This window comes from Halichoeres trimaculatus, unplaced genomic scaffold (assembly GCF_033239565.1).
Source record: "Halichoeres trimaculatus isolate MK-OKI-2021-1 unplaced genomic scaffold, fHalTri1.1 fHalTri1_scaffold_10, whole genome shotgun sequence".
In the NCBI taxonomy this organism is placed as follows: Eukaryota; Metazoa; Chordata; class Actinopteri; order Labriformes; family Labridae; genus Halichoeres; species Halichoeres trimaculatus.
The window spans coordinates 32,522,058-32,549,127 of NW_027437187.1; the positions used below are offsets into that span (position 1 = coordinate 32,522,058).

At 41.5% G+C, this 27,070-nt stretch overlaps 1 protein-coding gene and 1 pseudogene across 1 annotated transcript in view; both read left to right on the top strand.

Moving 5' to 3' along the window:
* Positions 1–292: 292 nt before the first annotated feature.
* LOC141796440 (E3 ubiquitin-protein ligase TRIM11-like) lies at positions 293–1,939 on the top strand (annotated as a pseudogene).
* A 2,021-nt stretch (positions 1,940–3,960) lies between these two features.
* The window catches only part of LOC141796346 (metabotropic glutamate receptor 8-like), a 187,274-nt gene continuing 164,164 nt past the window's right edge, over positions 3,961–27,070 (top strand). The window contains exons 1-2 of the mRNA XM_074677400.1: positions 3,961–4,860; positions 8,135–8,954. Coding sequence (XP_074533501.1) covers positions 8,412–8,954 — 543 coding nt within the window. The 5' untranslated portion in view covers positions 3,961–4,860; positions 8,135–8,411. The remainder of the gene's footprint in view (positions 4,861–8,134; positions 8,955–27,070) is intronic.

Below are 27,070 nucleotides of genomic sequence, written 5' to 3' on the forward strand. Positions count from 1 at the left end.
TTCTGCCTCTTCTCTGTGTCTTTTTCCATAAACACAAGTTAGTTCAGACTGGGCGATGTATTAATATAGGTTTAGCCTTCAGGTAAAAGATCTGTTCTGTGGAAAATTGACATGGGCCAAATGACAAAGTTGCATTATGTTGTTTTCTTTGTATGTTACATCATCATCAATATAGCTGATTATAAACTTTTGCTTTACTTATCATGATACATCCTGACCTTATGCATGATCCATAAATAACTGTATTTAAAAAGTTTAAAATTTTCACACTTTTTGTCTTCAGGTTGTAGAAATGTCTGCTGCCAGCTGTCTGCTGACTGTGGATCAGTTCCTCTGCTCCATCTGTCTGGATGTGTTCACTGATCCTGTCACCATACCATGTGGACACAACTTCTGTAGAAAATGCATCACCACACACTGGGCTGTCAATCCCCTATGTCAGTGCCCAAACTGCAAAAAGGTTTTCAAAACAAAACCTGATCTAGAAGTGAACACTTTCATCTCTGAGATGGCTGCTCAGTTCAGACAGTCAGCTCAACAGGAAGCCAGCAGCAGCAGCAGCTCAGAGCAACAAATTTCCAAACCAGGAGAAGTTCCCTGTGACGTCTGCACTGGAACCAAACTGAAGGCCCTGAAGTCCTGCCTGGTGTGTCTGGTTTCTTACTGTCACACTCACCTGGAGCCTCACCTTACAACTTCAGGACTGAAGAGACATCAGCTGATAGACCCTGTGGAGAACCTGGAGAGCTGGACGTGTGAGAAGCACAACAAACTGCTGGAGCTGTTCTGTAAGAACGACCAGATGTGTGTCTGCATGCTGTGCAGTGTGACCGACCACAGGACTCATGATGTTGTTCCTCTGAAAAAAGAATACGAGAGAAAGAAGGCCGAGCTGGGGAAGACAGAGGCTGACATTCAGCAGATGATCCAGAAGAGACGACTGAAGATTGAAGAGATCAAACAGTCAGTGGAGCTCAGTAGTAAGAACGCAGACAGAGAGATGGCAGAAGGTGTTCAGGTCTTCAGCGCTCTGAAAGAACGTGTTGAGAGAAGCCAGGCCCAGCTCATCCACACGCTCAAAGAGAAGCAGAGAGAGACGCAGAAACAGGCTGAAGGCTTCATCAAAGAGCTGCAACAGGAAATCTCTGAGCTGGAGAAGAGAAGCTCTGAGGTGGAGCAGCTCTCACGCTCTGAAGACCACCTCCACCTCCTCCAAAACTTCACCTCTGTAAACGCTGCTCCACCCACCAAGGACTGGACTGGAGTCAGAGTTCATCCACCTTCATATGAGGGGACTGTGGTGAGAGCTGTGAAGCAGCTGGAGGAGACGCTCAGGAAACGGATGAAGAAGCTGTTTGAAGCTGATCTGAAGAGAGTCCAGCAGTATGAGGTGGATGTGACTCTTGATCCTGATACAGCAAATCCAAAACTCGTTATCTCTAAAGATTGGAAACAAGTTCATCAAAGTATTTTAAAGTAGAATCTCCCAGACAATCAAGAGAGATTTAATACTGGGTCCTGTGTTTTAGCAAAGCAGAGTTTCTCTTCATGCAGATTTTACTATGAGGTTCAGGTTAAAGGGAAGACTAAGTGGTATTTAGGAGTAGCCAAAGAGTCGATCAACAGGAAGGGAAAAATCACACTGTCTCCTCAGAATGGTTACTGGACGATATGCTTGAGGATTAAAAGTGTGTACACAGTGTGCACTGATCCCCCAGTCCGTCTCTCTCTACAGTCTGGTCCTGAGAAGGTGGGGGTGTTTGTGGATTATGAGGAGGGTCTGGTCTCTTTTTATGACGTAAATGCTGCAGCTCTGATCTACTCCTTCACTGGCTGCTCCTTCAATGAGAAACTCTACCCTTACTTTAGCCCATCTCTAAACTTTGGTGGTACAAACTCAGCTCCTCTTGTCATCTCCCCTGTCAGTCACACTGAGTAGAACCAGAAGTTGATATTTTACTCAAAGGTTTCAGATATCATTTAATGTGATCAGTATGGACTTCTTATGATGTTGATACATTTATTCTGGTTTAAATCAACATGGGCCATTTTTTTCATGCTCTCATCACTTCTTTGCTTTCCTTAAAGACTTTGAAACCAGCTGAAAACATACTCATAAATATCCCTATTCACTAAAAAACTACACATTCTTCAGTCCTTTTCTGAGTAAAAATGGTGCAACCCCCCCTCTTATCATCTCACACATCCATTGAAAAGAAAAAGCACATTTTCAATTTGAAAGAAATAAGTGATAGTTTATACATGATAGTGATACTGCTGATCAAAGACGTCCTGTGATCCGTTTGGTTTGGCAATTTAGTGCCCGTAAAGCTGTTTGCAGAGACGCAGTGTAAAGAGATGAGGCAGTGTTTGTTTTTATTTTTTATTTTTTGAAGTGAAAGGATTAGAGTTTGGGGAAAAATATGTTGGAATAGTTTTACTTTGACATGTTTCTGGGTAATGAAATGAGAATCAGGATAGAAATTCAACAGATATTGCTCTTTGTGCTGTGTCACACACTTGTCATTTGTGTGGTTGTTCTTATCCATTGTTTTATAACTTGTTTTGGTGTCTGCGTTACAAGAGGAGTTTAGACTAGGGATCGGTACTGAATCAGGTACTTTTGTAGATACCGACTGAATCAGGTACTTTTGTAGATATCGACTGAATTCTGTCAAAAGTACCAAGTACCAATTCACATGAAATCAATCTGTTGTTGTTGTTGTTTAGGTACCTAAACACATCCTTGTGACTGTGACGGAGTGGAAGAGTAGGTGATTTTCCATGCTGGACATGAACACAGCATCACAAGGTTATATATTTCACAAATAAATATGTTAAAGTAAAAAAAAAAAATTAAATAAATTGTTATTTTTTACGACATATACACAAAAAGGGTACCAAAAAGTGGTTCTGTTGAGTACCAATACAGATTGCCAGGTATCGGGCATCGGTACCGTATCGTTTCAAATGTGGAAGATACCCATCCCTTGTCAAGACTCAGCACAAAGTGCAGACAAAAATCAAATAAAAATGTCTTTTGTTGTCTCTACTTTTTGACAAATAAATATCATAAAGTTCATGTTGTGTCTGGTTCAGTTATTTTTGTTTATCATGAAGATTTTAAAGACAGCGTACACCACCAAGTTATGTGATTTCAAACACCACCAAAAGTTCGCAGCTTTATTCAAGCCCCAAATATTCAGTACCTGATCACAGATTTAAACAAAGGAAGAATAAAAGAGGACCACACTTTGAGATTTTTAAGGTTAATCCAATGCAGAATAACGTGTGGGAAAAAGTGAGAAACCATTGCTTGTTTACATGAATTAAATTGGAGTCAATGAATGGGTGATTGTGTGAAACAGATTCCTGTCAGGGTCAGCAGAGTGCAGAGGGGTCTTTGTCTCGCTCTGAAGGGACTCTAATTTACACAACCTCCTGCTCTCTGTGCATAATCCCACTAGTTACCCTCATTACAGCCCAAAAAAAGTAGAAAAGTTGAAGCACAAGTTTCAAACTTCAGCTGCAACTCGTCACTTTCATGCTCTGTACTGTACTATCCTATCCTGAGTCATAAATTTAGTAGATTAGCTTTACTGTTGTTGTACAGCTCTGTCTCCTCTGTGTGAGAGTATGTGCCAATGAATCAGGTGCTGATACATGTGTTGCCTCTGATTGGCCAGTTCGAAAAGGATTGCTGCTTCCTGATTGGTGGAAGATGGACATCAAAGGATTAAAACCTCAGCTGCTGCAGTTTGCATGGTCGCTTACAATTTCCACCTGAACAACTTCAGACTGTGACTCTTGATCTTGAATCATTTGGATTTTGATGAATTGATCTTAGATAAAAGGTAAAATAATTTACTAACAGCAGAGTAGGAGTGAGTAGCTTTTCCCCACTCGTGTTTTCGCCTCTTGTTTAGAAGTTTATCAGTCATTTGTTTACGGTTGGTTTTCTGTTTTTGGGATCCCCATGGATCATGACCTCATTCATCAAAACATTCAAACTAAAATCAGGGGAGACCAAATGAAACTTGTGACTGAAGCAGCCATTGAGACCTTCTTTTTAAGCTTTGTGTGTAGTTTCAGTGTTTGTCCGCTAGGTGGCATCCTGCTTCCATCTCTGCTCCGTTCACTCTCTCCAGTTCCTCTCTTTCTAATGAAGCTCATTAACTTCAGCCGTTCCCACACGCGCCGCACACGCGCGCTTTCTCCGCGGTTTCATGTGTTTGTGTTTGTCTGCGCAGACTTTTTTTCCCTCTCTTCTCCAGGACATGGATCATGCCAGCTCTGCTAGGATCTAAGACCTGGGGAACTTGATGAGACCCCCAGTGTCCCCTCAGTGTGGACTCTACTGGTGTGATGAGCCCGGGAACCTCCCGTGCAGCCTGTGACGCAGAACAGCCGCGTCGCGCTTTACCGCACCGCACCGCGCACTCCTGCGAGAAGCGGGGAAAACGCGCGTTAGTGACTTCTGTGGTTTGAAACCACTCACCCCTGACGTGAACATGCCATCACTGTGGTGACCAGTCCCACACACTCATCCCTGAGCGACCAGTGTGGGAAGAGAAGGACCCGAGCTCTGGGGCGACGCGGAGTTAAACCTGCTGCTCTTGAGAGGAATTTACCGCTTCTCTGTGAGGACCAAGAGCAGCTCAAATCTGTGACTGCAGGGACAGAAAAAGTGGATTTATTGCTTTTTGTTCATGGATGCTAATGGGGAGCAGGGTCGAGACCCAGCGGAGGAATTTAGCAGGACATATTTGTGAAACGCAACAAACAGCTGGAGACAGAAAACATCTGTTTGACCTGTGACACCAGAGAGGAAACACCTGCTCCAGCTGCAGAGGAAAAAAGGTACCTAAACGCACCACAGCTTTTCCTGTTTGTATTTAACAGCTTTAAAATCGGGATAATCAATGAGAGAGCTGATTGGATGTCATTATCTTTAACTCATCATTAGTTTTCTTGTTGCCTTAACGAGACGTGAGCTCTCACTTTCTTATCCCCCTGTGAGCAAAACCACCAGTGAAATCAATCAACTAATTATTGTATCGATCTGTGGGCTGTCAGTCAATATTAAGACGGACAGAGAGCTGGAGGGATGAGTTCTGGTGGTGCGTCTCAGTTGGTTTCAGATAAGAGAGAAGATTTCAGCTGAATCTGCTGGAATCCAGCCTCGTTCACGTGCACGGATGTGTGTTTAAAGGTGTGTTTAACAAGGTGTGTGACTGCAGACACGAGTACACGCATGTTCTGTGTGTGTGGTTGTGTATGTGTGTGCGTAATTCTTGGTTATGCCCACGTATGCCAAAGTGGGTGTGTGCGCGCTGCGCGCAAAGGCATTGATAACAGTTGTTTTTGCCTGAGGAGGTGTGTGTGTGTGTGCATCTGTGTGTGTGTGTTTGAGGAATTATTTTCATTAAGAGAGCTGGAAAGAGAGAGGGAGGGGTCCATAAAAAGAAATAGCGCAGAAGAAGAAGAGCTGGCACAGGCACAGTCAGTGGAAAGAGGAGAGAATATTAGGAGGCAGAGACGGAGTGTGCTGTGAAAGTTGCGTTTCTGTTCACCTGCTTTGCGCGCATTTTAAAGTAAACCACAAACACTGCAAGAAAGGTGAACCATTGGGACTACTTTTGAGCATTTGATTAATTAAAACAGTCTGTATCAAGAGTTTTTTAAATCTAGAAATCCAAACAAACACTGGAAGTATAAAGATGATCACGCAGCATGTTGGGTAAAGCTCAAGAGGATGCAAAGAAAAAAGCCAGTGGAGCATGCAACAAACACATTTCATCTTATATCACTTTTTTTTTTCTCATGGTGCTCATTTTGTTGCAAGATGCAACATTTTTTTTTTCTGGATACAGCTTAATGTATCAGCCCAACTGCATCATTCTTCAACCGTTATCTTATCTACTGTAACAGCGCTCAACTGGAAAAATGTTCCCACCATCTGATAAAGTTGATTCGTGAAATGAAAACTGCTTAAAACTGCATTTTGTATGCCCATCATCAGAAAAATGACAGAAACTAGGGCACACAACTAGACTAGACCAGACTAGACACACAGAGACTCTGAGTTTCAACCATAATTGCTCAATTACATCAAAGGTGTCCCAACTGGAGGTAGGTTTTAAACAAGTAGTCTAGAGGTAAGAAAACATCCAGAAAAATGGTCAAAAGTGAGCAAAACTTGTCTCACCTGGCTTAACACATGATGGGCTAGCACCAGCAGCCTTAAATCCTCCTTGTGGATAAATGTCCACATCGACCTGGGGGTACACCAATCCAAATTGTTCAAGTTTCAATGCTGATACCTGGACTTTGGGTATTCACTGATACCGATCCGAAACCAGTGTTAATAATAGCCTGCATGCCCTACTGTGGGATAAAACTGGTAATGTTTTTTGGTAAAAGCCAAAAAATAAGTATATGGAATAGGGATGTCTGGATATTACATTTTCACTTCCGATACGATACCGATACTGCAGCATTGAGTATTGGCCGATACCGATGTTGATCCAATAAGATATCAGCATTAAACATGCATACTTTTATTACTTATTTTGTAGTTTGTCTGTCATGTTAGAAAAGGCTTGATTAAGTGATATTATTCAAACAGAGAACAGTAATCAGCAACAGTAGGTATGAGGAAAAACCGACCCATTTATTATTAACCACTGGGTAGCAGAAATGTTAACATTAAACATAAAAGATACTAGTAATTGAATAAAATGAATAATTAATTTGAAGACCCAGAAAATAACCTAAATAAATCAAATAAAAACAGCAGGAGCAGAGTCTGGAATGGACTGCTTATATCGGAGATTTTAGATGCATTCCGATACAATACCGATATTTGTTTTTTTGCTGATATTGGACCGCTATCCGATATTAATATTGGACTGGGACACCTCTAATATGGAATCACTGAAGTAAACATTTATGCCCTGTTCACATGACAACGTTTCATCCGCAAACACTAAAAATTCAGTGACAAAAATCTGCATTTACACGGAAATGCTGATGGACTGAAAACGCTGTAGTAAGCATGCCAGGCTTGTAGGTGACGCTATAACTGTCTTGTCCAGAAGCCGCTTTTGGGAGACCTCCACCGAAGTAGAGTTGAGCTGATCATCTGGAGTATTGGTGAATACTAAGTGCAAAAGTGGAGCAACAGATGCTTATTTTGTTGAAAGACAGTCAGCAGATACAACAGATTGAGCAGCACAGTAGCCCAGTGTATGCGCTTGCACGAAGCAGAGCGTGACATCAGCATTTCCACTGAAAACGCTGGCTTACTGAAAACGCCGGCAACTGAGTCGGCAGCGTTTCAGAAAAATTTCAATCCTTTGCGCTTTAGGTTGGCTGACACAGCGTTTCTTTGTAAACAGAAAGCAATTCAGAGCTCATTTTTGTCTTTAAATAACTTGAAACAAGACACTTTTCTGGACTAGTCAGGTAAATGTGGCTCACGTTGCATATAACAAGACAGTTTTTACTTAAAGTAAGACAAAAACACTTGATAAGATTTCATTTTTTTTGCAGTTTGGTGCCCATCCCCATGGCCAGTGACATCAAATGGCCCAACAGAGCTGCAAAAAGTTTTGCAGTCACAGTTTTTTCAAGCTAAATAATTTGCCAAAAAGAGACATATCAGAAGCATAAACCGGGAAATAACTAACTTAACTCACCTAAATGGGAAAACTAGCCTGTGAGAAAGAGTTGACTGTTAAATGCTAAAACCTTGTGTGCAGACAGAAGAGCTAAAGATTCACCACATCCAACATCTTTTCCTCTACAAAACAAGTATTTGAATTTGTCCCTCAAAAAATGAAACAAGCAGACTCTGGTGCTCACTGTGAATGCCTCTGAGCTGCACACTGCATCATTTTTCTTTTTGGAAGGAAAAATTGATCTAATGGGGCAGAAATGATCCAGGTAACTCAGTAAGGTATGAAGTATATCTTTTTTTTAGGTAACAGAGTCTTTTTTATGAACTATGTAGCTGTCTTGGTAGATTCAGAACTTGTATATTGAGTTAAAGTTGTGTTTCTTTGCTCAAGCCTCCAGATCTGTGTTGCATTCAACATGTTTTAGTATTTTCCTCTCTCTGGTTTTCCTGCAGGTTTCTGGGACGATGTGAAGCTGCTGACACCCTGAAGCTCGGCCTCCTCTTTGCCTCAGTCATGTCTGACACAGGAACCTGTGCTGTGGGAAAACCCAGGGGTCAGTGTCCTGGTTAAATCGACCTCCTTACCGCGGTTTTCCGAGGCCCTTGTTGACGGCATACTCCATGATCCGGCTCACCATCTCCTCGCCACACCAACCACGACCACCGCTGCAGCCAACTGCGTGTTGATCGAATTGCTTCTCCTTTTCCCTGGTCCCTGCCGCTACAAAACATGGCGTGGGGTTTGGAGCCCCTGAGGGTCACCAGCCGTTGCCTTCTCTCTCTGTTGATGCTCAAGAGCTGCTGGCTGCTGGGCTCTGACTCACAAAAGCCCACCATCTTAGCTGACTCCCAGCAGCCCCAGCAGGAGTACGCTCACTCCATCAGGTTGGATGGTGACATTATCCTGGGCGGCTTGTTCCCTGTGCATGCCCGTGGAGAGAGGGGTGTTCCCTGCGGGGAGCTTAAGAAGGAGAAGGGAATCCACCGGCTGGAGGCCATGCTGTTCGCCATTGACCTCATCAACAAGGACCCAGAGCTTCTGCCGAACGTAACGCTTGGGGCTCGCATTCTGGACACGTGCTCACGAGACACCTACGCTCTGGAGCAGTCGCTCACATTTGTCCAGGCTCTCATTGAGAGAGACGGCTCTGATGTTCGCTGTGCTAATGGAGACCCGCCCATTTTCGCCAAGCCGGATAAAGTGGTGGGCGTCATCGGGGCGTCGGCCAGCTCGGTCTCCATCATGGTTGCAAACATCCTTCGACTCTTCAAGGTAAGAAAACCCTGACAGAAAATATACCTGACGCTCATTTCCAGAATCCTTACAAGTGACTTGGGAAATAGTTTTTCGAGAATTGGTTTTTATCTTGAAAGCTGTGAAATTTGACAAGCTATTTGTCTCTTTTTTGTTGTTTACTTGACTTAGTATGTCTAAAGGTATCACCGCTTGTAGTTGAAAGGTAGGGAATTATGAATTGAGGCCAAAGTAGAGTGGTATAAATGGGACAAGGACCGGGCTTTCATGAATGGGAAGTCAAGGAGGGTTGATCTAAATGAAGTCAAGCTGGAGCAGATTAATAGTATTTTTGTAAGGTGGAAAAATGATTCAAGGTTGAGGAAAGGTGGGATCAATGTTGGTTAAGGTGAGGTACAATGATTTGGAATTGAAGTAGGTTTTAGGATCAAAGTAGGGCATGATGATTTGGGGGAATAGGGTATGATGATTGGTGAGGTTGGGTAGGGTTAGATGAATGAGGGACAAGGTAGGGTGTGCTGTGGGGGTCAAGGTGGAGATAACTGAGATAGAAGTAGGGTTAGACGAAAGGTGGAATAGGATCAAGGAAGTGTTGGAGGAAATTAGGTCCTGATTGGGTTAGACACATGAGATTGAGGTAGGTTGGTTAGAATGAGGGTTAAGGTTATATGGGATAAACTGGGGTACAGCTGGAATGGGATGAATACGGATGACGGTAGTGTGAGATGAATAAGGGTCAAGGTTTCATGGGATGAGAAAAAGTTGAAGTCAAGTTGGATGAATAAGATTTAAGGCAGTGTGAGATAGAAACAGAAGTGGTTTGGGATTTGAGGTAGGGTGAGAAACAGGGTTGGAGATTGCTTGAGTTGGTTGAGTTGTGAGAATTTCCCTTACTTTACAATGGGGCCGGGACGATATGCTTTTCTCCCGACAATTTTAAGAAAGAAACAATTTTTAAGGTGCTTTAATTTTTGGTTCTTCAAAAGTTCTGATTTTTGTGATGTTAAGCTTGCTTTTTTAACACCAGACCATGTAAAACAGCTGGATGGTGATGATGTTTACAGACTTTCAGGAGCCATATTGCCCCCCAAAAATGCACATCACATCTGGGTCACATTTTAAGATTTATCCAGGAGATCTGATATCTTAACTTTTTCCAACCCAGCTTATTAACAAAGACTAAGGGTGTATTCCCACCTGTGGCTTGTTTCTTTTGTTCCGATTCAGGGGCAAAAATGATACAATTATAGTGGTTGTCACTTGGTTTGTTTGTGTTCAAAGGGCAAAAGTTTGTTGTGGTCCAAAGTTGTAAACAAAAGCCATTTTTTTCTCTCATTGGTCAAAAATCATACCCAGAAGGTGGGGAGTTTCCTTATCTTCATGGAGCATCAACAACGTGTGTGGCTAATTAGCGTTATAGTGTTTGTGGCTCATGTAACAGTGTGCGCTAAATGATCAACATATGTAGTTTTTTTAGAGTCCCGACTGCATGAAGGCACTTCGAAAAGGCACTTTATTTCTTTACCGCTCCATGTAAGCCCAAAACTCATTTTCCTCAGTTTTTCAGTCTTCTCTTCTTCTGCTGCTGTGGTTGATTCTTCTACTCCTTCTTCTTCTACTGTTTTGACTACTACTGCTCTCATCACTACAGTGTGAGCCACAGTTATAAGTCAGTTGTGCCGGTTGCTGGGGCGTTCGTGTTCTCACTACACAAGAACCACTACAGGGCTCAAAGGGGAGCGATCCGAGACCACTCATTTTTGGCTCGTTTTGTCCAACATCCAAGCACGATTGCTGTGTTCTCATATGCCCAACCGAACAAGGGTTTCAGGGGGAGGGCTGCTCACTGTTTCAGAACAACTGCCCCAAACTATCCAGGTGTGAATACACCCTTAAATGAAGGACTTAAAAATAAATAAATGACCATAACTAGAAGTGTTAAACCAGGTATTAAAAAATACTTTTTGGCTGATGTAGGTGTGACCTAGGCTGACAAGGTTGAACCCTAGATTTCCAGATACTTCATACCATCAGACCATTGGCATGAAAAGAATTGCTGAAAATGACAAATCTGAGGCTCCACAAGCAAATTGATGATGCCGATGGGGCTACATTGGCTTTCTGACTTTGCAGTGTCGTAGTTTCACTCCATAGACTGTATATAGAGTGGACAGCGTGGCTTTGCCATTAACCATTGTACAATTTTGAATCCAAAATACCCCCGTCACAGGTACAGGTAGAGGGTATGAGCAACTCAGAGATAATCTGAGTGGAGCCGGGTGACAAAAATAATGACATTTTTTTTTCCTTTCGAGAGTCTAATCTCTTCTTGGCTCTCCCTTTTGACATATTTTACTATCCCCGGGAAAAATACACAAGAACGGCAGCTGTCAATCATCGTTAAATGTGATTTAAAGTTTGTTTTAACCTCCTATAACTAATGAAAAAAATACTTTTTGGAATTAAAGAGGACTTGAATACAAGGCAGCCAAACGATATCTTCAAATCACCACAACAATCAGATGTGAGAAACATTTCTACAAGGTGTATTCGTTTTTGAAAGTTTGACCACAGCCCATCTGGAATGACTGGGGAGATGGATTTCTTGACCTATACTGCAGCCAGCCACCAGGGGGAGCAGTTTATGTGGTGACCTCACTTTAAGCTGAGCAAGATGGCGTCCATTCTTTCTCTATAGTCAATTTTTCATTCAGTCGACGGATAGATTAGATCATCATTGACCAACATTGCTTTGTTGAAGCAGTTTTGAGGCTTGAGCTGTTTTTCTTTCCTCTTGGTGTTTTATAAGATTCTCACATTTGGTGATGGTAAACTCTTGTCTTCGCTCTTTGATTCCCCCTCTGATGACCCCCTGCAGAAGATGCTGAGGTGATCAGAAAACTTTGCACCTGAGACGACACAGATCTGATGAGAAAACACAGGCTGTCTCCTGTTAAACATTCCCGTGGCTGCTTCAGAGAAAACAGAGGAGGAAGGTGAAGAGCTTTTCTGCAGAGGTGATGCTCTGACGGGCTGGGTGAATGGGAGCTGTCAGTCTGTGATTCTTCGGAATAAAACGCCGTGACCTTCTGAGGGTTGACTCGCTCCTTTAGAAAGTGTTGTCTTTGAGATTCTGCACATTACGGTAGTTCAAGCTAGGGCAAATTTAACGATGATTTGAATACAAGTGTTTGCATATTGGGAACAAAAGGATGTGATGGGAGTTTAAAGTGCCTCTCTTGTGTCAAAATGTAATTCTGCCTTGTAATGCATCAATGTTGGAGCCTCAATGAGCAAAATAATTACTAAAGAGATAAAGTTTCTTGCATTAAAATGAAGGGAAATGCTAAATCTTCTGGATGAAAACAATCCTGATTTTTTGTGAGATTAACTTTTGACAGACATGACCGTTTTCCTGTAAAACTTCAAAACCTTGTGACTTTGTGCTGCTGAAAACATGTTCCATCTTCGTTTCTCCATTAGCGTCATCCTCCCCCAAGCAGGGTGCAGCACGGGTAACATTTTCAGACAAATGTTTCTCTTGCTGCGTTGACATAAAGAGTTGATCCCAGCTGTTCTCTCGGCTTCTTCTTCTGTGGTGCGTGCAGACAGACTGTATCTGGAGGCGGCGTGTTAGTGTGCAGAGCAGCAAACAAATTCCTCTGTGTTAAATTAGTGATGAGCTGTATGATTCATGTGTATGTGTCGGAGCCCGGCTGGCTTAATGAGGACAGAAAGACCCAACAACATCACTTATCTAAAATTAGCCGGAGACGCCCCTGGGAGGGGGGCGATGTTGGAGGAGGAGGGTGGTGGTGGTGGGGTTAGACTTGGTGATGCAGATGTTTCCTCACCCTGCCGCCACTCACCAGCTCTGTCAACACCTTCAGCTGCTGTCAGGACTCTGACAGTTGTTTGCAGCGGTTTGTCCGAGGGCAGCGTTTTCTAGGAGAGATGTTTGATGCTTTCTTTCAGTCTAAGTGACTGTCGGTAGAAAACTTTCTGATGGTTCCAGCAGATTGAGATGGGCTGTTTTAGCTTTTGTTTCTGGAAACCAGGTGGAAGCATATCCACTAAAAGCATCATTATTTAAAGGCCCCTGTGAGGGCTTTGTAAGTGATCTTGAAGTAGTCTCTCTTTTATATATAAGCTTGTTCATAATCCATGATTTAAAATGAGATTATCAGCACCAAAATGTGTTATTTCTAAATGCTATTTCTTAGTATCCCAGTTTTCCTTTCCCTGGAGAAAACCCTACCGGCTGTCTTTTCTCTTGGAGAAAGAGATTTCTGGGATTCATTTTGTAGTGATTGTGGACACTGGGGCTGGACTGTTATGCAGAAAAAGTACAGAAGAGCAGAAGAAAGATAAACAGGAGAGTGATATAGCACCCGCTGAAACATGGGTTAAACTGTTGCAGCAGTTATTCTGCAGTGGTCTATTCAAACTTGAGAGTCTATCAATAAAATGAAGAGTGAGGTTACGTTAGCTCTGCTGGCAGGACATAACCACGATTTACTAATGTTACACACTACGGACTTGTCTTAGAGCACCGGACTGTGAGGAACACCAAACAGATAGTCTGCTCACCTTCTGGAGACCAAAGTTCAAACTGAGTTTAAATATACTCATATATGAATAAAATAAATACATTACCTTGCTGCTTTGCATCTTGGAGAAAAGTTATTTCGAACAAAGAAAAGAAACGTTTACAAGACCTGTTCTCCAAAACAAACACAGGCCTTGGCAAGAGTCACGTCTTCACGACAGTTGGTGATGGTGTTCATGGGAAATAGAGTCTTCAGCGCATAAAAAACCAAGTGGCAAGTGGTATAAGAATACGAGACAATGCAGAAGTGCTAAAATCTGCTGTTTTTAGAGTGTCCGCTTGAGGCTGGCTCTGGAAGCACGTGAAGTCACATACACACCAAGCCAAAAAAAAGTCTTTTCGAAGCAGAAATTAACCTATTTACAGCCTGGTTCAAAAAACATCTCCTCTCTGAGTCGCTAATTTTATGATCAGCACACACTGTTTGGGGGTACTTTTTTTTCTAACTCCGCAGAATAGAGGATATTAAGATCGCGGGCTCGCCCAATCAGAGGCATGTGATTGACAGGTGCCCTATCGCCCTTGCCACTTTCAATATGGCCGCGATTCCAGATTTGCTTCATTTTCCGTTTCAGAAACAGATGGCTGATGTTGGGGAGACTACCTCTATGTTTTTTACAGTCTATAGCCACGTTTTCACAAAGCAGACCGGTTCAGTTCGTCTCAATACTGCTCGCATTTTGTGATGTTTCCACGGACTTATCTCGGGACAGATCCCCAAATAACTGAGATGAGCCGTCCCAATTTTTGGGATCCTTTTGTATGGGTGCCAGACTGAACCGATCCGCTCTCGGAAGGTGGAGAAACACACTGTAGACCGTTGATTGGTCAAATGAATCGTCACTTAGCCCGTAACAGTGGCTGCATTTCTCCTGGCGGCACACAGACTTCTCTGAAACAAAGCTTGATTGTACTTTGTACTTTATTAGCGGGGTAAACTGTGTCACGCTGCTATGGCGTCACGCTATCATTTAACAGCTGTGGCTTTTGGCATCCAGCTTACACGCTGCCTACCACGAGAGGGCACAGTTCTGCTGTGGAAACGCAAATGAGATCAGCCTTAGCCATACCAAACCGTGCCAAACCGTAATGGGCCAAACTGGACTGCTTGGTTACAGATAAAAAACGAAGCATGTTTCAGCTCTAGTTTCAGTCATTTTCACCGAGTCACAGTACAACGAGGGCAAAAGTAATCAAAAGCAGAGTGGAGTTTAGATTTGAAAGAGGACACAGTTTGAAAAGGTCTGAGATAAAAATCACATTAAAAGTTCTACATGAAAATGTCACCGAGGTAAAAGTAACCACTAATGGATAACTGTAGTCAGAAATATTCAAATCATATCACAGAAAACTGCTTTTAAAATGATCTTTTCAGACACCACATGACAAAATGATTCCTGGTCATCCTCAGTTACAAATTGTTCACGCTGATTTACAAATATCCTTTAAGTTTGGATGACGTAAAGAAGAAGGGGAGCATCGTCGAATGAGCTGTGAAATATGGTTTTCACACAGTGTTACTGTGCAGGAAGATACAATATGACATGAAAAGATAAAATTAATAAGATTTGATCCAATATGATACAAGAAAGCTCAACTGCACAATAAAAAATGAGTTTTTAAATCATTAAATTTGCGCACAGGGACTCTGTATCCTCTGCCAGGCACAGCTCTTCATATGTTTCACACATTTTTCTGTTTGTTTTGTAAATTCATTTGATTTAAATCTGTAATATGTATCATCAAAGGCTTCAGCAGCTTTGTGTTAAAGCAAAATATGAGCCTGACAAACTTGTTTTTATGTGATTTACAATATTTACTCCAAATCTTGTTTAATATTTGTTTTTAAAAATAAAATGAGTTTGCATAAATATAGAAAGAAAAACCCCTCCAACACGATTAAACCTAAATCCTTCTCTGTGACCTCCTACATGGAGTGAATCTGCAGTATTCTCTGGGACGAACACAAACTGCAGCTTCACTTTCAATCATTGGTCTGAGATGAAGAAACAACAAGTGACTCTGGCGCTGACGCTGTGGGGAATTAAAAAATTTATCAGTCAGGTTTCTCCCACTGTGTGACACCTCGCCTGAAAATAAACACCACCCACACTCGCGTCACAACGTGTTAATGCTTTTTCATGAGCAGTCAACCTGCGGGGGGAAGAAAAAACATCAAGGCCAATATTTAAATGAGGTAATAGTTACGATGTCTTTAAGTGGCTGCGGCGAGGACGGCGTGAGATGTGTCAGGATGTGTGTAATTTTCACATTATATCACATTGTTCATTTGCATGCTGGAGTTCAATCAATTAGAGTGGTGTGACAAGGTTGGAAAAACAGGATTTTTCAAAGCTGGGATTTGTTAATTGGAAGCAGGAAAGCAGGCATTAGGCATTAAAAATGTTAATAGACTTCATTTAAAGGAAGCCAATGTTTGATGAATGATTCTGAAGCTTCCACTTTGCATTTTTTTTGTTGTTGTCTTGCTTTATGGAAACCTAGTACTCACTAAAATCGGATGAGTGACTAGCAGCTTCTACCTTCTTTAAAAAAAAAAGTGGATCCATATTGAAAATTGTGTAAAACATGAACCTTGTCTCATTGGTACAATCTGTTAGACTCATAGGAAGCCCAAAGAAGGCTGTTTCCACACCCACTGGATTTGTCTGTCATGTTTAACCCTTGTTTAGTTAACTAACCAGTGTGCTATCCTTTGTCATTTCCTCTTTTATTTTGTAGCTCTGAAAGTGTTTTTTTTTATGGTACTTATGAAAGTCAGGCCAATGATGCATTGTGAAAAAAAAGGTAATTGCAGTTCATCTCCAGACCAGTAGAGGGCAGTACAAGGATGGCAAAGGTCAGCCAGCAAAAATGGCACCAAAGAGGATGAAGATAGGCTGCCAACTGTGGAGGATCAAAACTGCCAAAATAAAAAATAAATAAAAATGAAAATAAAAATAAATTCATAAATAATTTTTTGTAAAATAATTATTAATAATATTACAAATTAAAGCAATTTTATTAACTTATTTATTAACTTATCTATTTCTACTTTTATTTTTGCATTTATTTTAATTTTATTTATTTATTTATTTTAACTTTTATTTATTTATTTATTTATTTACCTACTTACTTACTTACTTACTTACTTACTTACCTACTCATAAGCATATCTTTTATTCTAGATTTTATTTTCACTTTTATTTATTTTTGGTCCTCCATAGCCAATTGTCAGTTTGTTTTAAAAAGTGAGGGGGGCAGTAACTGTTGGAAAAAGTGACTTTTTTTTTAGAAGTGCAGTGAATGATGACTATAACTGTCACTTTTGGTAAGGCCACTATGAATGAATCTGCAGTGTGAACTTATTCCATGTTTTAAATGATTGTCATGTATTTTAAGTTTTCTGACTCACCAGAGGTTTTATCAGAGAAAGAGGAACCCAGTCCTAGCTCTCTTTAAAGTTGGCAGAGATACAAATCGTCAGCTGCAGCACGGCTTGTTTTATTAGCCTCAGGGTGGTCTGCTGCATCTCATTGCAACTCTCTTTGACATGTGGATGGTGTGTTCAGGAGTGTCGGAATTTTCTATCCTACTGAAAACAATCAGGGTTACGATGGCTTTCACATAAACAGGTTGCGTGTGGTGGGGACAAAATGACCTCTGACCCCTAAATTAGGGCTGGGCATTTCAGCAAAAGAGCTATTTGATATTTGCTCGCAACTATTTGGTGATTATTCACCACAAGCCGCTTCCGCCGCCCACCCACATACACGTACCTGCAAACGTTTCACTTTGACAAAGATGCCAAAATGGAGAGGGCTGCTCTGCAAGTTGGTCATCAAACTTACTTTTTCGGGTGACAAAGCCAACCACTGATCTACGGACTAACCTTGCAGAGTTTGCACTGTACCTTATTTTCATTCAATTTTTCAAAGAAGTTCCCATACTCCCCAATCTATTTTTGAATGTCTCCTCATTCTTGTTTTGGCTGTAAATCCTCCAGCCTGTTCATTTCTGGTCTGGCTACGTTCATTCATGTCAGGTTGTTGTCATGGTCAAGTTAAAGGTGATTTGGTTTGGACATGGTTTGTTTTATTTTGAGAGATTGGGCATTTCAGATGGTTTCCGTGCATAACTTCCTGTCCCGCTTGACCTATTTTTTTTTGTGTGAAACAGCTTTGGCGTCCTGCATAAAACTGCGATCTGCTGCAGACAAGACAAAGCGACTGTCACACCAACTATTCAATTTTTTATATTAATGACTATTTGAGTATTCAAAGTATTGAATACTGAATATAGTATTGAGTATTATTTTTACTACTTTTCTCCTGTGTTTGTCTGGAGATCCTACATGTAACCATGGCTGCATTGTTTACATGCGAAATTAGCTGTTAGCAGCCTGTAGCATGTCAATGCTAACTAGTGTAGGGCTTGATGATTTCCCTCGAGCTGAGGAGGAGGCGGTGAGGACGACGTGCTGGTTCTCGGATGTGAGCTGGGAGGTGACGACGTGGACCTGTCCTTCCATCCATCGTTGTTGGGAACGTGGGATCTCGCTCCGGGGGATGGATGAGCTAACTGTGCTAATCCAGCGGCATCATGCTGTTCACGGACGTGGCTGACGGAGCAGACATCGGACGCCGCGACACATCGGAGGAGCTTCGCCTGCTGTGAGCAGACAGGATCCAGGAGACAGAGACTGAACAGACTGCTGGGGAGGCTCAGTCCTGGACCCTGTGAAGGTGGAGGCTGGCTGGGCTGGAGAGTGGTGGACGAGTGGTGGACGGGATGTCGTCATCTAATTTCTTATGGACATTTTTGCACTTTCTATACCCTTTCTTACTTTTGTTTTCTTAAATGCTGCGGTGACTCCTGAATTTCCCCTCGGGGATAAATAAAGTATTTTCTATTCTATTCTATTCTATTCTATTCTATTCTATTCTATTCTATTCTATTCTATTCGAAAACATTGCCGATCCCTGGCCTATACTGAAGCCTGTTAGCATCAGTCTTTGCTGGTTTTAATCGTGATTTGTTGCACTGCTGATGGGTTTGTTGACCCTTGAAAGTAGACAAGAACTTGTGGCAGAGCTGTTACTGGTCGAAATTGTTTCAAAAAGGCCGGTCAGCAAAACATTGAACCTAAATTGTCATTGAATACTTTTCTAATGAGGAGATTTTGACACATGTATAAAACTAAACTGGGATGCATTCCTGAAGACTTCCCCTGTGTTTTAACAATTCTTGTAAAGTGGATATCCATCGACATATTTAGCTAAGGATGGGTACCTTTCACATTTGAAACGATACCATACCCCGTACATGCCCGGTACCTGGCAATATGTATTTGTACTCAACGTTACCAATTTTTGGTACTTTTTTGTGCTTATGTGGTAAAAAAAGAAATAACAATTTGTTTAGAAATGCAATCTTATTTTTTTCATTTTCAGTTTAAATTCTTCAATATATAACCTTGCAATGCTGTGTTCATGTCCAGCATGGAAAATCCCCTACTCTTCCAGTACCTTACAGTCACAAGGACCCAAACATGGTACCTTTTGATTTTATGTGAATTGCTGAAGGTCTCCAGTTTACAGGGTCGCTTTTTGACCTTTACCACCAGGAGCTGGCACAGACACATTCACACTATCAGGCCTAAAAAAGACCATTACTTAGGAGTTATTAAACTACCTCAATAACAGCTGGGTGCCATCTTATTGTGGTCGGAGGGGGTTGTTGTGATCCATCTATTAGAGATCCATGTTTTCCAGTTTTCTTTTGTTGTTTATTCCAGTAGTGTCATGTTTAGTTTGACTTCCTGTCTTTTGATAGCCATCATTGTGGAACCTACACCATGACTCTTGTTCTGGATTATTTCTGTCTCTTTCCATCATTCATTCTTGTGTTACCATCGTTGAGAGTGCGGGCATGTCATGAGGGCTACGTTCCCTTTACAGATAAGAGGCGCCATCCACTGATGTGAACAAGTGCTGGCTTTTAAAAGTCAAGGAAAACCACCACATGGTATTTCCAGGAGTGTAAGATATCTGAACTTCCTCCCTGACAGGTCTCACCCCTCTGCCTCTATGAATATATAAATCATCAGTTTCTCTCCAGGCTTAAGTTCTGCTGATAACAAACTCTCTCCATAATCCTCGGATTCTTCACAGAGTGTCAGAGGTGAGATCCTCCGTCTGAAACTGTGATGTTTCAGCACATTTGCATAACATTTTCACATTCATCTCGCTCACAGTATCACCCAGTCTGAGGCCAGCCCCGGTCTTCAGGAGGACGCTCCGCTGTGACAGTCGCTCGAGCTGCTGCGTTATATTTCCATCTCTGCGTGGGAGAGACCGAGCCGCAGAGTCTGTGTTTATGAGCTCGCTGCAGGCTCGGCCAAAAACACAGAACCGAAAAAAATGAAAGAGGCGAGAAAACAGCAGAGGGAGGGATGAAAACAGAGCGAACCTTCCTAAATCATTCTATATAAACTGTCAGAGAGACAAGGGAGACTGAGCCTGAAACCAAAGAAGAAGAAAAGTATCGCTTCCTGTCAGGATCGTCTGTGACATTGTCTGGAACTTCATGCTCCCAGCAAACAACCATCATCAATAAATGTGCCTGAAAACAAAAGACAACCTCTGTTCCTGTTATATAATTAGTTGTAGGATTGGTTGCTAATTAAAAGTTATTTATAACAGCGGTTTTAGCCGAGCTTAACTGGTGTTTGACATGATAAAAACAGACTTTGATGACATTTTGTTTCAAATACAAGACTGTCAGACTCATCGAGTCGACACAACTTCTGCTCCTTTAGAAACAACACCGCTGGCCTACATTAGCTACCTCTAATTTTAAGAATTAATCTGTTTTTATTGTTTTCAAAGCCTTATGGCCATGATTCAGCTTACTTCTGTGAATATCTTTTCCTTATTCCTCCCTGCAGAGCCTTAGTTGTAGTCTTTCAGTCCCAGCTGGTGACCAAGCCGTCGCAGTTTCGGCCTCACATCTGAGGAATCAAGATCTCAAGCAAGTAAACTCTGGGTTAGTTTCACCCAGGGTGAAGTCCTGCAAAGATTTAGGCATCAGTTGCTCTTGGTATATACCCAACTCAGGATCCAAATCAGTGGCGACCAGCAGTAGTAAGACTAACTGCAGTTCCTTGAATGACCACTAGAGGCTGGCTCCAGAAGCACTGGAGACCATATACACACTCATTCAAATAGGCTGATCTTTACAGCAAAAATAAACACATTTACAGCCTGATTCTAAATGATATTTCAGTGTGTGTAGCTTCCTTCTCTATCTGCAAACATTGTACAGAGGGTGAACTTTTTTTTAAAGGTCAGTAGTTTAGTCCTGGGGCCGGCAAACTCATGATTGCAAAGCTGTGAAGGCATCTAAACAAAGATTTAATGTTAGTACCGCAAAGTAAAATAAATAAAAAATTAAGGAATAAATTTTATATTAAAACAGCGAACTATGGGTTAAAACAACTTTAATTTCCATATCCTTGTTCAGTAATTTCAGTTTAAGACACAACAGGAAGTGCCTGGTGTTTAGGCTAAACCTGTCAGAACTTTTGACCTCTCGTTTAATTTTCTCCTCTTCTATTTTTTTTTCTGCTTTAATCTCATTTACCATCTTAAGTAAAAGTGTGGAATAAGCTAACACATTTAACAAGTAAAGAGTCAAAATAAACTGAGTTCTTCTTTGGATTTATTCACTTGTGCTTTTGAAGTGGAACCCAAAGGCACAAAGCATTGATCTGTCAGCCTCAAAAACACAAATCTACAATTATTGGAAAAAAAAAACACAAAAATATGTGCTAAATTTTATATAAGTCCATGCAAACAGGAAATGTTTGTGATATCTTCATGTAGGTTGTCTTATTTCTTAGAGATCAGCTGTATCTTAGTCCCTTTTTTGTTCATGTTGAAATGTTTTTCTATAACATGGGGTTTCTAGTCTCTGGCTCACTGCAAAAAAACTGAAATCTAATCAAGTGTTTTTGTCTTATTTTCAGTAGAAAATGTCTTTTTAGACTTCAGATGAGCTACATTCACCTGGCAAGTCCTGAAAAATGTCTCATTTCAAGTTATTTAAAGACAAAAATGAGGTCTGAATTGCTTTTAACAAGTAAAAAAAACTGGCACTGGCAGATTTTTTTATTTGTTACAAGCAATTCAGACCTCATTTTGTCTTTAAATAACTTGAAACAAGACATTTTTCTGGACTGATAAGCGGAACGTGGCCCATATAAAGAATAATTAGACAATTCATACTTTACATAAGACAAAAACACTTGATAAGATTTCAGTTTTTTGCAGTGGCTCTATTTTAGGGGTCAAAAAGCTTGGGACATCTGATTAAAAAGATATTAAGATGAACAGTTTTGCATAGTTGCTGACTTGACTGCTGTTAGCAAAGAGGCTGAAGGCCCACCACTTCACCTCACACTACGTTGATAGAAGCTAGTTTGAGTTTAGCATTCAGATAAGGAACAGATGGATGTTCAAAACCCCAATGCATGCTTGGCTCATGATACTAGCAAACATAAAGTTTTGAATCGCTGTGGAGGTGAGCTGTCAGCATCTCAGCTCTGCAGGGTGACCCACTCTACATCTAAAGGCTGACACACATCACAGGATTCTTCAAACCTTCACAGATTAAGAGAGCACATGCTTGATGAAAACAAAAGACAGATTGCACTAGATCTGTCTTCTGATCTTCAAGTGTGTGGTGTGTTCTCCAGAGAAAACCACAATAACCAAATTTTCAGCAGAGTATCAGCTTCTTCACGCTCAATACTCCAAATCTTGCATAGTAAAACGTGACTTCATTGTACACAAACATGACTGACGAATGGGAAAAAACAATGATGGTTGTTTTTGGCCTCTTAAGTTTTGAAAAAAAACATGAAAAAAGAAAAATGATTATGGAAAAAGTTGTGGGATGGCACGGATATGGGCTGTATATCTCTTCCTTCCTCTTCGATCAGTCAGCTGAGTCAGCTCGTGTCTTGATTGGCTTTGCTCTGGTACGCGTTACATTACCTGCTGTACCTGCTCGGCTCCTCTCAGAGCGCCTCACACACTACAGGATTTCTAGTTGCAAATATTAAACATGTTCATTGTCTTCAGAACGACTCTGACCTAGCTAGCTTTGACCGTAAGGGGGAGATCAGGTCAAAAACCAGGCCAATTATCCTGTAGTTTGTACCCACCTTAAAACAGGTGTTTTCATACATAGATTTTTCAACAATGCTGCAACAAAACCTGAAATAATTGCTCTTCTATATCCAACAAGAATAAATAACCAGGTGGTTGATGTGGCATGAAACACAACTGCTTTACTTCCAACATGAAACATGACTGTTTTTGTCCTTTCCTTGAAGTGTGTCTTTGCATTTTGTCCATTTTCAGCTGTCGTGCTTCCTCTTGTATCACACCTATCTGGTTCTGTAGACTCAATCTTTCCCACAGATTTGATTTGCCACAGAAACACCCGCTCTAATCTTGCTTTGTACCTTTGATACAGAGCATCAAGGTGAAATAGCACGACAGTATTTCAGTAAGCCCAGTTAAAGTGGCTTCTGATTCCCTCGCGTCCTTGTTTCATTCCTCTGCCCTTCTGATTTGTTTCACTGCAGACTGAATCTTTCTCCTCTGTGATAGATTATTGATCAAGAAGATCTCAGTTCGTCGTCACAGACGGAGCGCGGGGATAAAGATCAGCAGAGAGCAGACAGACAGACAGACGGGGGGTGTATAGGTTGGAAAAGAGAAAATACAGCGTGAGCCTGCGAGGCTTCAGGGGGCTCCAGAAATCTCTGCAGAGTTTCTCAGGCTGCTGATCTCTGCTGTCTGACAACGTGTGAATGTCGTCACCGTTTCACTCTCTGGAGTGTTGCCTCCTCATATAACACCAGTGTGTGTGAACTCCTGACAAACAGGCAGCAGATGGTTCACATGAGAGAACAAACAGATCATAAGGGGGACAGCAGGAGGACAGGAGGTCTAGGAGCTCCATAACTTCATAAAGCAACAGATATTTTCTTAATCAAATATTAAACGTCTTACATCCTGCTTTGTTTGTGTTTTTTGTCTTTAAAGAAAGCAGAAAATCACACTCAGAGTCCACTTTATCAGACTGGATCTCTTTTGCCTTAACTTGACTCAGACTCGTCTCAAATGACCTGAGAGCAGCGGTAATATCAGAAATTATTAATCCTGCTTTCTTGTCACACAGCGTCCTTCATCTGCTTCTCTGATTTTAGAAATTACACCTGCTCAAGCTGTAACCTGGATAACATTTCAATCAATTCTTCAGTCCTGTCTTGACCTGCGTACTTCAATCTGAGCAGAAACATCACATCCAATCAGCTTCCTCATCTCACACCAGCATCCAAAATGAACATGAAGGAGAGACCGCTCCATCTTTTTCAAATTTATTGTAAGCTCAGGATGTCCGCGGGCTTATCCGTCTCGATTACCTGATTGCTCCATTGTTGGCTAACAAATGCAATATCTCTACAAATGAAAGGAAAAGGGAGGATAAGGGAATTTAATCGAGGAGAATTTGCACATCGTAGCAGCAATTCATTAGCAGAGCGCGTACAGTCAGCTCGTTAAGCCGTCTGAAGCTGTCACCCTCATTGTTTTGTCGTCGGTGTTAATAAAGCTTTTCAGAGCTTTATGCCCGTTTTCATGGCCTCGTGTTGTAATCCAGCCCGGTTTCAATAATGAGTCCTCTTTTCAAGACCAGACAGATGAGTGTGTCAGGAAAGGTAACACATTCAAGCTGTCTGCTGGAAGACACCGTCATATTATTGGATCAGTGAAAAGTCTCCAAATGTCTCATTTTTACTGGTGACTTAACATGGCACATTGATGTTGTAATTCTTTTTCGTTATCTTTATATTTGGAGTGGGTCATTACTTTGTATGATTCATTTGTTGGTCATGGACACCAAACTGGTTTTGTCTTGTGATATTTTTACTGTTTTTGCTCCTGTGTTTGTCTGGAGATCCTACATGTAACCATGGCTGCATTGTTTACATGTGAAATCAGCTGTTAGCAGCCTGTAGCATGTCAATGCTAACTGGTGCAAGGCCTGATGTTTCCCCACAAGGTGAGGAGAAGGAGGTGAGGACGACGTGCTGGTTCTCAGGTGTGAGCTAAGAAGTGATGACATCGACCTGTCCTTCCATCCATTATTATTGGGAACGTAAGATCTATCTTTGATAAGATGGACAAGCTAGCTGTGCTAACCCAGCAACAGAGGGAATACCAGAGGGCAGAGTAGCATCATGCTATTCACAGACATGGCTAACAGAGCTAACACCAGACACTAACTCCACATTGGAAGAACTTAACCTGCTGTGAGCAGACAGCATCCAGGAGACAGAGACTGAACAGACTGCTGAAGAAGCTCAGTCCTGGACCCTGTGGAGGTGGAGGCTGGCTGACTGGACAATGATGGACAAACTGTCATCGTCTGTTATTTTAACACAATGCACCCCCAATAATATGAGCATAAAAATTTTAAGTTTGACCACAGCCGAACTTGAATGACTGGGGAGGCAGACTTTTTCACCTATACTGCTGCCAGTCACCAGGGGGAGCAGTTTTTATGGTGACCTTGCTTTGAACCAAGCTAAGTGACATTCATTTTTTTTACAGTCTATGGTCTGAGTATTTTAAAGTCTCTTATTGAAGATTGTAGAGACTTTACGTCACCATAGGTCCTGGATACCCCTCAGATTCAACTTTATCCCACCTTACATGCCTTCAGAATAGTTTTGGCCTAACCTCAAAACCTTGAGGATGAGTGTCAGTAAGTCTTTAGCTTGTAACTCAATTCAAAGGGTTATAAAAACTTGATCTAGGGCTAAACTTTGTCTTGTCTCTGATATTAGATTCATCTTTAGTAACACACAATGTGATTGGGATATGACTACGGACTTGATCCAGAGATGAGTCTCCATGTTTTCAGATATCAGCTTTTAAAGTGGGTGTGAGGAGTTTGAAAGTGATCTTGAAAAAGTCTCCCTTCAAGATATATGCCCGACAATGATCCACTCTTTAAAGTGAGATTATCAGCACCAATATTGATGATTACAGGTTATCTTAAATCACAATTTCTTAGCTTCCTGATCAGGTCAAGCAGGACTGGGTTGATTTACGGTACATCTATGTCTTCATGACAACACCACTACCAAAGTTTGGTAGTGAAAAGAGATATCTGTGTTTTTCTCTTCTGAAAACAATTTCTGTGATTAATTTTGTAGTGATGATGGAAACTGGAGCCTAACTGTCAGACAGAAAAAAGGACCGAAGAGCATAAGAAAGAAAAACAGGAGAGAGATACCCGACCCCCCAGCCCGAGCTAAAGGCTAACACAGGGGCTAAGCTGTTTGTGTTAATGTTAATTCCAACCCACAGTCAGCAGTTATTCTGCAGTGGTCTGTTCAAACTTGAGAGTCTATCAATAAAATGAAGAGTGAGGTTACGTTAGCTCTGATTGGTAGATGACTGACAGGATATAACCAGGATTTACTAACGTTACACATTACAGACATGTCTTACAGCACCGGGCTGCTAGCTGCGCTAAATATAAACGGCTACTAAACTACTTACAAACTGACAGTGTTTACTTGTTGTCACGTTAGCCAACAGATACATCAGAGCACTGGGCTGCCGATAGCACTACATATGACCTGCTGCTACAACATTTGCTTGATGTCAGGTTTCAAACCATCACTATGTAACTGTACTGATAAATACCTTACCTCTGCGCGTTGTAACCAGTAAAAAGTTGTCTTGAAAGATAGAAAATTCTTTTGATCCGATCTCCATTTAATTCCAAACAAACACGCCTCGCTGAAAGTAATTTACGGCAGTGTGCAAAGACTCCGGGCCACAAGGTGGCGAGGGAGTGCAATCCAGACGGATCCCCCTCATAGCATCCTTAACCATCATGTTTGAGTTTTTCCAGAATTTTGAAACTAGCAAAGATCAAACAATCAATGAGCTTATGGCGTGCCTAAAGCTGCTGTTTTTGGTTATGCATGTATTATATTGAAGCTATAAGTTGTGGTCATGTGTCAAATGTTCCCAAGTATTTTCTGTTGTTTGTGATGCACCTGTTGCTGGCGCCCTCCAGAGGTCAGACTTGTTTTTTGAAGTCATTTAGCTGCAGATTATTCTGTCATTTAGAAATAAGGGAGTGTTGATTCAGACCTTTAAAGCGCAGCATCAGTTTCACCTCTCGCTCTGTTGTGACTGAAACATTACCATTCTTCTAACAGACCAGAAACCAGAGCCGTGCACAAATCAGAGTCTAGACTGGAGAATTTATTTCTGTGTAATTTCAGACGGCTGTGGAGCCAGTGGGTGGTCAGTGTGACCTCTGCAGATTATCATCAGCTGCAGAGATAAAGGTCAGAAATCAGCTGGTCTCATTACAGACTGTTGATCACAGGGAAATGAGGATCCACATTCACTCAGTGATATAATTT